The 12500-nt window shown below is 38.3% G+C and overlaps 2 protein-coding genes across 4 annotated transcripts in view; both read left to right on the top strand.

Moving 5' to 3' along the window:
- LOC138027847 (calmodulin-like) overlaps positions 1-5296 on the top strand; it is a 13635-nt gene extending 8339 nt beyond the window's left edge. The window contains exons 3-7 of one of the 2 annotated variants that reach the window (XR_011127521.1): positions 1218-1361; positions 1960-2202; positions 2820-3044; positions 3170-3251; positions 5135-5296. Coding sequence is in view for 1 of the 2 variants with exons in the window: in XM_068875465.1 (XP_068731566.1) it covers positions 1218-1361; positions 1960-2202; positions 2820-2845 (413 nt within the window). In the remaining variant the exon portion in view is untranslated. Of the gene's footprint in view, positions 1-1217; positions 1362-1959; positions 2203-2819 lie in introns of both variants that reach the window. The other variant, XM_068875465.1, reaches the window with a different exon arrangement.
- A 2166-nt stretch (positions 5297-7462) lies between these two features.
- Positions 7463-12500, top strand: part of LOC138027846 (calmodulin-like) — a 7461-nt gene continuing 2423 nt past the window's right edge. For both annotated transcript variants that reach the window (XR_011127520.1, XM_068875464.1), the window contains exons 1-5: positions 7463-7587; positions 7814-7847; positions 7998-8141; positions 11556-11682; positions 11959-12074. Coding sequence is in view for 1 of the 2 variants with exons in the window: in XM_068875464.1 (XP_068731565.1) it covers positions 7585-7587; positions 7814-7847; positions 7998-8141; positions 11556-11682; positions 11959-12074 (424 nt within the window). In the remaining variant the exon portion in view is untranslated. The remainder of the gene's footprint in view (positions 7588-7813; positions 7848-7997; positions 8142-11555; positions 11683-11958; positions 12075-12500) is intronic.

Raw genomic sequence — 12500 nt, 5'->3', positions numbered from 1 at the left:
GGTCCTGGAAGCGGACGTGAAATGACCAAATTTGTGGTTTTGTTTTGGACATAATAATAATAATAATAATAATAATAATAATAATAATAATAATAATAATAATAATAATAATAATAATAATACAACGTTCTTTGTACGCATTATAGAAATCTCAAAGCGTCAACAAGTTGATTGAAAAATGAAAAGATAATTAGTGAAGTAAAATAATTGGAAATGAAAATGGAAAATGGCTAGCTTAAATAGGTAAAAATGTTAAGATCAGATTATAGTCCATATGCTTTACGAAAAAGGAAGGGCTTTAGAGCAGCTTTAATGTTATATGAATCTGAGCATTTTTAAGTTCGAGTGGTAATGAGCATCCAATAATGAATGCCGCTCAATTTACTCTATAAACTGCATGCCACCTTGTTCATAACAGTTCAGTTCATTGGTAGTTGAATTGCTTCACGGACTTACACTGCCCTGAATGACTTGGAATCATCCCAAAATGAAGGTGGCGTGATCCAATGGTTAGGGCGTTGGGTCTGCATGGGGTCACCCCGGGTTGAAATCCCGCTCTGTCCTCTGGTTTGGATTCATTTCCCGTTGACCCGGATTCAATTCCAGTTGGGGTTCTTAATCATGTTTCTGTTAAGTTTGAATTGTTTCTTTCACACTATTAAAAGTGGGGTGCCTGTGAAACTAACTTGACAGCTTAGTGTGCTTCCACTATGAACAAAGCATTTTATTATTTAAAAAAAAAAAGAATAATTACAATAATGCGAATGACTTTCCGGTAGCCTCCGTCGTTGCTCTTGCTCAATTAAAGGGCGATAAAATCTGAATAAAATATGAGTAAAAACGGCTATATGTCTTTAAGGAAACGAATAGCGACGGAAGATACTATTTTCACCAACTCGTGCTTTCTTATCTCATCTCTTCTCCCCCCAATAACAAGTTCTGAGCTTCCATCAATTTTTTTACTCGAGTTTTTCGTAGGGGGCGAGCCGATAATGTCCGAAGATTTCCGAGAGCGTTCCTGACCTTCCTTACGAAAATCAGAGATTCCGACAAAGAACGACTACTTTTTCCTCGCATTTATGTGTCCTTCGTGTGATTTTACTTTAAGCTTAAATTGATAATTTTTTTCCACCAAGCGGCAGTTTTTTCTAGACATGCTCTGCTCAAGCTAGATTTTTGTTACTGCAATTAATTTTTTTCTTTTTCCCTAATGATAGAACTTCGAGAAGCATTCACATTGTTTGACAAAGATGGCGGTGGGTCTATCTCGTCATCCGAGCTTGGTGCAGTGATCAGGTCACTGGGACAAAATCCAACAGAAGAAGAACTAAAAGAGATGATAGCCGAGGTGGATGAAGATGGTGTGGAAATTATGTAATTTTCTTTGTGCGTAGACTTAGCTTTGGTTTGACTTAACTCGTGCTCTTTGTTCTGTTTTTAATCAAGTGGTGTAAAATCAACACAAGTTTGTTACCCTGGTGAATCTCCGAACAGAGGAAGATAATCCAATAGACCAATCTCATAACGCGTGGCAAATGCATGCAGTTGCGTCTAAGCGCTTTTATCTCTGATTGGTTGAGAATGCGGTGCGAGATTTTGAACCAATCACCAAGTGTAACATTACCAATGGAAAATTCCTTTCGACGCTCATATCTCATATCCCAATTGACCTTTCAATTCCTTGGAAATTGAACTCGGGATATTCGCTCTAGGTTTTACTCTGCTCAGCCTACGTGGTGTACGTTGGGCAGACTTTTCCTTGGGGAAATTACCCAAATAACTAATTAAAACAAATCAGAGCACGTATCCCCCTTCCACCTGGTTTAAAAATAAAAGCAGGATGTTTTCGCCTTTCAAAAAAATTAAAGAAATGGTTCTGTGAACGTGCATGTCATGATGTGTTTACTAACTGAAAAATATCTCGTGCCTTTTAAACGCTAATTTTTTATATCGCGACAGGAAATGGGGAGATAGACTTTGAGGAATTTCTCCAAATGATGTCCAATAAAATAAAGGATACAGACACAGAGGAAGAAATTAGGGAAGCTTTCAGGATTTTTGACAGAGACGGAAATGGGTTGATAAGTGCAAATGAGCTGCGGCAAATTATGGCAAATCTTGGTGAAAAGCTGACGGATGAGGAATTGGACGAAATGATGCGAGAGGCTGACCTCAATGGCGACGGGCACATCGACTACCAAGGTACACGACACTTTGAAAGAAAAGTTTTATTTAAAGATTACAAATATTGACAGCGTCGACAACAACATTTTATATAGTTCTCAATTCAACTGTTAAATCTGGAAAGTTAAATCTGGAAACACTTTTAGATAAAAGACATTTGAAGGAGTGTTGGTCATATAAGCATTTAAATGGCACCAGACCGGATCTTGCCATCTATTCCGATCAGGCTGAAAAGAAAATTACAAAATTCCAACCTCATTCCCAGAGAGACCCAAGGGGCCGAGGGATGAGAAATTCCCAGGGAGAGACATCTCTGGGCAGGTTATAAAAGCAATAAACACAAACCACCTTTGTCCAGCAGTCTTAAGTCAGTCACGTTGGAGAAAGAAAACTCTTTCTACATTACAGATTATTACGTTAATCACGTTCCTATGGTTAATGAAGCACGTAGAGTCACGCCCTCCATTTGGGTTTTTTTAATCCATGCAGCTGCCCACAGCAGAATTTATTTCTCCCCGCCTTTTTCACAGAAGTACTTAACTTTGTCGCGGTTTCGCAAAAAAATATATGACCACTGGTTGCTTAGCTGAAAACACTCAACTCCGAATCCGCATTTTTCTATTCTTCTTTCACAGAGTTCCGTCAGTTGATGACAAAATAAATCTTCTTGTGGCAGCGGGAGAGATAATTGATTCAATCACCACTCCAAACGAATTGGCGGGAAATTACTGCCAGTTGTACGGATGAGATTCTGCAGTGAACGTGGAACTGGTTTGCATGTACCCAACGTATTGCAGACAGCGCTTAAGGAATGGACATTCAGCAATATTTGTAGGGAATCTGCAAAATTGACTTGAAAGGTTGCACACTCGTTAAGCCGTGTTTATGAATGCATACCAAGAAATATTTCGCTTTAGAGATAAAAAATTAATATCTTTTTTGTCTTCTACAGTTAGGTAATAATAATATTTAGCTGTTTTTATAGTCACAAGGGATATCAAGACCACACGTGGTGTGGTTTGAAGCAATAGGAGGTAACTCATGGCGCATTATGTTAGTGATTGCCAGTGAGTGTATACCTAATTTTAAATCTACGCTTAATTCTAAAGTAAAACTACAAATATTGTGGTTATTTTTATTAATTCTGTGAAAATGTCATTGAAGCACATGGATATTCCTTCAATTCTTTGTTTTTAGTTGTTTTCTAAGAGAGCATACAGAGTGTTCTTTTCTCAAATCATTTCAAATATGTTATCATTTTTAGGCGGAGTTGTTTGATAGAACGGTTGTTAGTTGAATAATTTTAATGTTATGATCTCTGTGGTTTTCAAGGCAGAGGTACCCACTTGAGAGCCTTTTTCACGCCGCTCAAAATCGGTTTGATGGAAATATCTCGTTTGTGTTTCAAGCAGTGCAAATTAAAAACCCTAAGCTCATTACACAAATCGATGTTTTTGGGATATTTTGTAAATTATTTGATGATTTTTTATATATTTGGTAGGAAATAGTTTTTCTCAAAAGAGTATAGCAAGATTGGGAGAAATACGAGAAAGTTAAGATTTAATGCAGTTTAAAAATTAGAATTTAATGGTAATAATTTGTTTATGGACACCCGAACATTTCGCTACCAACATGGGCTACTCTTGGGTCGGGGCCAAAGGTCTGCTGGTGTTCCCCAAATAATTTTCTTTGTTTTATTTCTTCAATTTCATTCAAATTCACGTTTACCCCCACCTTAATAAGCCAGTTCGGAGTTTCAAGAAACGAATGTGCGCGTTGGGATAAACGTCTTTTTTGTTATTGTAAATAGCTGCAAGAATTTGCATAAGAAATCAATTTTTTTTTGTTATAAATATATGCTTGGTTTTATCCCGACACGCGCACGCTTTTTGAAACTCAAAAATCACTTATTCCTACGTTTGGCTTTAAAATTTTGCGCCATATTTACAGTCAATCAAAGGCATAAACGAAATTTGCCGTTTGCGTGTAGTCATGCACTCTAGCTTTTTCTGATTGCCTTAATTGATTGTCTGTTTCGCCTGTAACTGGTAAAATTGCGTCCTGAGCTGTCATCATAGGAATCCACTATAAATAGAGCTTGAAGATATGTTATCTTTCATGGTCTTTTATGACTCTCTGGAATAATCAGTTAAGGTGCAACTTTGAAAAGACGAAATTGAAAGAAACAAAATTTACATTTCAACAAAACATCGTAAGCTAAAAATTAAACGCAAACAAATAAACATATAGACACGCTAAATTTAAGTCCATGAAATTTGTGATATCAGACTTAATTATCTACCATGACTTGATAATTTCATCCTCTTCTTTTAGAAGGAGCCAAGGTGCGGAAGTCTTTTTTTTTCCCTGAAAATCGGTTTTCATTAATTGTGGGAGTAATTACTGTCAAAACATCGTACTTAGACTAGCTTTGAATCAGAGGGTTAATTGAAAAGGGAAATGGGCTGTTTATGGATATATTACATTATCGCTGTTACAAGTGAAGTAACCCAATTTCTCAAGCCTTTTTCCAAAGCTTTGTCACGATTCATGCAGTCTAAAACCCTTTTACACACGCACAAAAATTGGCACGGCACTCCAAATAGCAGCACGGTACCAATATTTGGAAAGCCGAACACACCTCCAGAGATGTCCTTGTCACCCCTATAATTTCTGGCACGGGTTCTGTTTGTTCTGTTTACACAAGAAAATTTACCAAGCCTTGCCCGAAAAACATCGGTACGGTACCGAAATTTCGGAGTGCCGTGCCAGATTTTGTGTTGGTGTAAAAGCCGGCTTTTTTAAATGACAAAACATCGTGGCCTAGCTGCGGAAAATATATTGCCATTCAGTTTTATCTCCTTTTTTAGTATTTAAAATACTATTTTCTCTGCCTTAAAATTTCTATTATACATTTGATGTTCTTGCTTTTTCCCGAATCTTGTTACAGGGCCGGATCCAGGATTTTTCTTAGAAAGGAGTGCACCACTAAGGAATGGCGTAGTTGACTGGTGACTTTTTTTTTGCAGAATACCAGTTGTATTAGAAAGCCGCAGGTCTTCTCAGTAAGGGCGGGGGGGTGGGGGAGGGAGAGTGCCCACTCCCCCGCACCCTCCCCCCCCACCCTCCCCTTAGATACGCCCCTGTATTATCATTTGAAAAAGTCAATGATACAAAATGTGACATAATTGTGACTATTACTATCTAAGTATTGCTATTTCTTTCTTTGATTTTGAATGAAACGTGTTCAAGTCGGGAATGGTTAATAAAAACAAACGTTTCGAAGTTGCTGGCTCTTGTTCGGTGCTAAATCAGTGACTTCTTTCAGATGTTTTTCTTACATAATTGACAATGCCACCCTCAGTGTTTCTGATACACATGTGTTAACTTTGCATCTCAAAACGAGCGTGAAAAGAATTCAAATTCTTGACCTTAAGTCAGATTTCTGCGACAAACAACGCTTCAGGGTGTTCCTAAGAGACGGCGAAATCCGGCAAATGTGCATGTGCTAACGATCACAGGCGACTACCGTGTATAAGACAAATGAAAATATTTTTGTAAAGTATTGGAGTCTCGATAGGACTGACTTAGGGCCTGTTTACATGGAGGGAGGGTGCCCTGACTAACCGGGCTAGTCGGCTAAAAGGGTTGAAACATGCAACTCATCTAACCGGAATAGTCACGGTGGTCTGTGTGGGTGATCTTTTGAGCGGCTGCTAAGCACAACAAACAAAATGGCCGACCAAAGAAACTTCTTGGCGGAAAGTTTAATTTTTTTCTTATCGCTCATTCCTCTAGCGGCCGCTTTTCAGTGTATAGGACTGTTGTTTTGCACGGCGACGAAAAAATTCACTTCGCGCTGTTATGTTTTCGCCGTTTATCTCATCTCGGCTGGCTGGGATAGCCCGGTACGAAACCTTTACATGGCAAAAAGCTATCCCGCCTAGTCGGGTGGCCCGGGCAAGTAAACAGGGTGCCCCAGGGAGGCGGGCTACCCTGTCTTAACATGTAAAAGCATGTAAAGTTGGGCTCTGTTTCAACCCCCTCCCTCCATGTAAACGAACCCTTAAACTGTATGCATACTTAAGTAGGGTCAACTTTGTCTCTGTCACGCAATTCTTATTTGAACTCACGGGAAGGGAGGGCTCAGATTCGGATAACCGCGAGACCATATAAACAGGCCCTTAGCCAGTTGTCTGACTTTAAGCAGCACAGAACGAACCAAGCCAGGCAGCAAGCTCTGGAACAACTTAGGGCTTGAAATAAGCGAAATTTACCGTTTTTTGGAGAGTTTTCTCTGAGCTCGACTGATCGACGAGTGTTACTTTCACTGAAGGTGCGAAGAAAGCGATGTAAAAAGGATGGAAGCCAGAACTGGTCGTAAAACACTCTTGTACTAAAGCTATAGATTTTACTCGATTTGAAATGATCTTTGCTTTTTAAATTTGTCTTTGAATTTGTTGAGAACGAAATAAATTGCAAGAGCTTGCAGTCCGCAATCTTCATCGCATACAGATTTTGATGTCTGTATGTCAATTTTTGCATCTCAGTTTCATTTAGTTTCATAGTTTAGTTACACTTTTCAACCTCTGAAGATGAAGACAAATCATCTTATTGATGAAGGCGAATGAATTGGGAAATGTCGATGTCCAATCGTTAGATAGTCTCCACGAGTCAAAGAACACTCGACTCCAAGTAGCTTTAATTTTCACGGTAAAAACAAAATATTGGCTTTTGGTCATGCAGCGCCGCTATCTTTTTTCTGGAAATGTTTGAAATCTAATAACCCATTATAACATTGCTGACGAAAATCCCTGCAGGAAACCGACGTACTTGTTCAAAATGATCCGTTATCCTAAGGATTTATCACCTAAAATTATCTTATTCAGTCTCAAACGACCGGCAAATTTCACTCGATTTCAACCTTTTCCTTCCTAAAGTACGCAGTCTTGTCCCTTAGTGACAATTTGACAGTCCTGTGCTTTCCTCTAATAAATCCCTCGTTTATTGTATTTGATTTCACAAAACGTTGAATCAGCATCACCTAAAGACAAAAAAAAAACTTAGCCTCACTGCGAATTCGTTTAATGTAGAAGAATTGAAAAGTGAAGAGAGAAAATTGTTGCCTTATTTTGCAAAGAGAAAACCTTCCTTATCTTTGCTTAGAATGCAATCAAACAAACGTGTTTCGTTTTTCTGCAGGTGCCAGATCCAAATGGAAATTAGCTGGCACTTGGGTTTTACCGGACAATTCAAAACACGTATGACGTCAAAGAAAATAATAACAGAGACAATTTATGCGAATTTGAGTGGTGATTGTTAGAGCTATAATATAAGAGAGAACAACCTACTTTTTCGTCGCTCGAGCAGGGAATTCCACTCTCAACGAAAAGCGAAAACATGGTACTGATATAACATCTTACTTTAAAATAGTGGGTGTGTCGTTCGCGCAAGCTGATCTAGGATTTCTGCTTGTCTTCGAAAGCTGAAAGCCGTCGAAAACGTCAAAACAAAAAGAGTTTTGTCAAATTTTCTAGCAAAGCTGAATTACCTTTGTTGGTAAAGGTGTGACTCGATTTTTAGAGGAAGCTTGCTTGTAACCTTAATTTTTTGTGTGTTTTTTGTTTAGGCCGAGCTTCAACTTACCGAAGATCAAATTCATGGTAAGCGAGCCACTCTGAAACACATGCAGTATGTAATGAATAACCATTCAAAAATTAACAATTAATTTCTCCTGCCGTAGAAACTTCACCTCTTCTTAGAGCACATCAATCTGACATTCAAGACTCAAAGTATATTTTAATTCTTCCTAGAATTACGAGAAGCATTTTCGCTTTTTGACAAGGACGGTAGCGGTACAATTTCCAACGACGAACTGGAAGTAGTTATGAAGTCTTTAGGGCAGAACCCAACACAGAGCGAGCTCAGACAAATGATACAAGAAGTTGATGTTGACGGTAATTTTAATATAGAAATTGTACTTTTTTCGTAGATTATTTTTTTATGTTTTTGTATTTTCTAAGCTTAGTTGCCTATCAGCAAAACAAAATCGAGGTACGAACTGTTACTAAATAGCCGAATTTTCAAAATCGGTGTACCCGAAATTGTCACAAGTCTCTTTCTGACGTGCTTTTAATACATTCGACACGTGTTCCACGAAAACCCAAATCTTAAAAACGTGAGGGTGACAATTTCGAAAGGAGGCTTTTGTTTATTTTGCGCCTTTTTCTTCGAACGTGATGGTTTAACAGGATTAATAACTCAGTTTCATGTCTGTAATTCTGTAAAACACATATTTAGACCTTGCCGAATTTTCTGTTTGTTTGAGTTAAAACCCAAAATTTGTCCCAAAGTCAATTACGCGTCTGTCCAACAAATAAAGAATAATTTGAGACATCCATCAAGCAATTATTGAGTTACTCCTTAGAATGTCTTTAAATTCAAGGTTTACTTCTTCACGGAAGAGGCGAAGATTTGGGACGTGACAGAAAATGGAGGATTTGACTTTCTCGTCGATTGAGTCTTTTTTGCCGTGGTGTCAGTATCCTCTGAACTTCGACTTTCGTTTCATCTAGTTTGACGGTAATTCCTTGAATTGTATACAGTTTGGAAAATTCCCCTTGCTTTCAAATGTCGGAAATTAAGGTTGCTTTCCAGTGAAAGAAGTCGCCTCTTAGAACTCCATTTTCCTTGATTTTTTTTTTTGTCCTTGAAGTCCTTCTACTTTGTCTGCTATATTACTGTTTTTTTTTTTTTTGAAGAAAGTTTGAGTCCGCGTGCAAACGCAAATACAATAAACTTCCAGTTTTTAAAACATCGGCTTCCACCAACATACTTCCAACTATCTATAATGATATATATTTTCAATCCATTCAAACAACATGCTACCTCTCGCTGAAACCGTTACGTAATAAGCCTCAATTTTCCAAATGCATGACCGAAAATATAAGGCGAAGTCGGAAATCGCCAATGAGAATATTTACTTTGAAAATGTACCACAAAAATGAAAGGGTTTTTAGTTACGTGCAGCATTCGTTTGCTTCATTTCGTAGGCAAATCAGAAAAGCAAATAACAGATCTCCCAATGTATATTTTGCATTAATTTTCTTAATTCCTCATGGTTCTTAATACTTCCAGCTTCACGATCACATTTTCAATGCAGTGATCGACACTAAAAACCACAGGCACTTAATGGCCACAAATTGCTGTTTTTTTTTTTTTTTTTTTTTTCGCTGAGTTCGAGTGGAATCAGATTCAGTGCTGAGAGCAGCGTTGTTGCCTAAAAAAAGAATTGAAAAAGGAAAAAAATACAGATTTTTAGGATAAAATAGTCCCTTCATAAATCAGTCGCGCGGCCCGCTTTTTTGAGGCAGTCGTGTTTTGTCGTTTGCGTGACGAAACACGACTTCCTCAGAAAAGCTATCTATCAAAAGCGCTCGAATGTCGCTCGAATGTGCTCGCAGTAAGGATAAAAATATCTTACTATGCTTACTGTACTATGCACTATGCTTAGCTGGATGTTTTTAAAATTCCACTACAGAGTTTCTTACAATAGGAAAAGAAAACAAACAGCGGTTACAAACATTTTCATTTTATACTTGATTTGTAACCGCTGTTTGTTTTCTTTTCCTATTGAAATTGAAATGGCCAAAGGACAAAAGTATTTAAGAGTTTCTTACCCAGTGAAATCTGAATTCTAACGTTTCCCTAAGGCTATCTTTCGTGTTTTACAAAAATACTTCCTGCCACCACAGCTTTGAACTTAATAAGCCGGAGATTTAATGGTTATTTAAAATGCAATTATCCTGATTGTCGAATGCACGTTACTTGCACGCCTCAAATCAGTAATCTTGTTTTTTTATCATTGCCGAATTTGGAGTCTTCTTTGAAGAAGACCCTAAAAAAACAAAAAAAATTCAATGACAGGAGTTTAGTATTTTGCGTATTTGTCGTCGAAATATTAAAAGGGGATACGAGAGACTGTACAAGCGGAACGCGATGAAATCTCAATATAAAGAAGGGGACGTTTGTTGTTACAGAGCAGATTGATCACGTTTCTTTGACGTATGAAACCAACATCTCGTTAAATCTATAAGATAAATCTCCGCTCACTGGGCTATTACACCACTGATTTTCTCCAGAGTTTGAAACCTGCCCTTGAATCATTCAGCATGTAGTCATCCGGGTCTGAAGAACTCTCACAATGCAACTTATTATTACAATGCCCATAACTGAAAAGTTTTGAAGTATGAAATTCCCAACTACGTCCTGAAGTCCCTCGAAGCTCTTCTGCTGAAACTTGCCAAGGTTTGCAATGGAAGGAGCTTATATCTGGCCTCGATCATGGAAAAGAAAAGTTTCAGAAGTGCTTTGGTGCCGAATAAGTCTGATGAACGGAAATTGTTATCAAAAGAGGACCACACAAAATTTGCGGTTTCTAGAGATGACGAAAAACCTTGAATTTCCTAGTTCTCCACTTTTCGAGACAGTTATATGATATTTAGAATCATGCGTCATGTGACAGCTGGAGTCTTATTAGATTCAGTTTCGCACTTGAACTGTTCATTGAAAGTGACAAAATCGATTTGAAATGTAAATATACAACGCTTTTCCATTGGTGGACGCATTTGGGTTTGCGTGAATGATATTTATCAGCTTTAAGCATATGACTTTAAATGTCGATATAACACGCGGATTATCGTGTACATGCCACTCAACGTTGCGTGGGCTATTGGCTGACATAAGTAATCAATTTAATAGCTGCCGGACAGCTGGAACGCTTCCCATTGCTATCGATGCCCTCTGGAAAAATTGTTAGAGCGCCTGTAAAGCCAGCGCTTTCAAAACGAAAAACCTTAAATAACAATGACCACAGCCAGGTTTTCTGAGCCCGCGAGACTGAGCACTCCCAGCAAACCATTGTTTTAACGAAAACCGCTGGTCAGCGACCTGGTTCTGGTCATTGCTGTCTAAGGTCTTCTTAAGCTTTTCAAAACTAGCGGATGTTGCAGAGCCGTCGAGAAAAAATGTCACGTGGAGAATGTTAATACACAGTTGTATTATAGGAAGCAATTAACTAATTATATTTTGAATCCATTTCAAAGTTCGTCGATTGAATTGCTACATTCCCACGGTCCAATTCTCACAATTGCTGTTGACTTGCTCGATCGCGTTTTCACGCCTTTAGCGCAGGCTGCACGCATGCGCATTTGCCGTTTGCGTTGTGATTGGTTCATTTGAATGTTTACGTCTTGTTATTACTCAATATGCTCTTGATTTTGAAAATCTTTCTCTCTAAAGTGATCGACATTACATGTTAACTATTTTATAAAATTACTTGTATCTTTGACACTTCTTGTACAATTTTACAGGCAACGGAGAGGTCGACTTTGACGAATTTCTGTCGATGATGAAGAAGCAAATGAAGGCCAGAGATGTGGACAGTGAAATGCGAGAGGCATTTCGAGTTTTTGACAGAAATGGAGACGGACAGATCAGGTACATGGGGAAGTCTTTGGTATTAACGCAAACAACCCGTCTTACCCGTTATCCTCTTATCTGAGCAATTTGTCGGTTTCCTTCGCAGCCTCTCCGTTTCTTAAATCAAAACACTGTAAACCAATAAAATCTGAAATATAAAATCTATGTCTTCAGGCGAAGACGTGCTTCAGTATTTACGGTACTTCTGGCGTTTTTGAAACTTTTAAGTTATTCTTTAAATATAGTTTCAATCAGTTAAAGCTAAACTGAAGTAAATTGTTCGTTTGTATACAGCCCAATGGAACTTAGAAATGTAATGACAAGCCTTGGAGAAAAGTTGACAGAGGAAGAAATCAGTGAAATGATGAGAGAGGCTGATCTTGATGGAAATGGATTTATCGACTTTGAAGGTGAATAGGTCCCGGTTCTATTGCACATCCGCTCTGCGCATAATTAGTTGAATTCTTGGCACTCAGTCCCTTAAGTGCGAACGCATAGAAAGTTTGCACGTTTTTATTCGCAATGTGTGTAGTTTTACCCACTCACTGATCGAGAAGAGCATGGCAAAGAGTTTACGGTGATTGCTTTGTTCTCTGTGCTACTTCATGGTTGCCGGTTATCGCTCATTAATAAATGTGCCCTTGATATACTACTATTAATCGCCTTATTACAGTCTGGAGCCAGCTTAAATAGTCTAACACGAGAGTTCTCCTAATAGGGGAGGATCATTTCTGATAAGAGGGGAAAACCAAATTTATCTGGACAAAAATCTCTTGGAGCAGAGTAAATAACCAACAAATTCAATCCACGAGTGAAGAGACGACGCAGCTTTTAAC

The sequence above is a fragment of the Montipora capricornis genome, chromosome 12, assembly GCF_036669925.1.
Source record: "Montipora capricornis isolate CH-2021 chromosome 12, ASM3666992v2, whole genome shotgun sequence".
NCBI classification, from domain to species: domain Eukaryota; kingdom Metazoa; phylum Cnidaria; class Anthozoa; order Scleractinia; family Acroporidae; genus Montipora; species Montipora capricornis.
The sequence above is the reverse complement of the archived record's forward strand: the minus strand, read 5'-3'. Positions and strand labels throughout refer to the sequence as shown.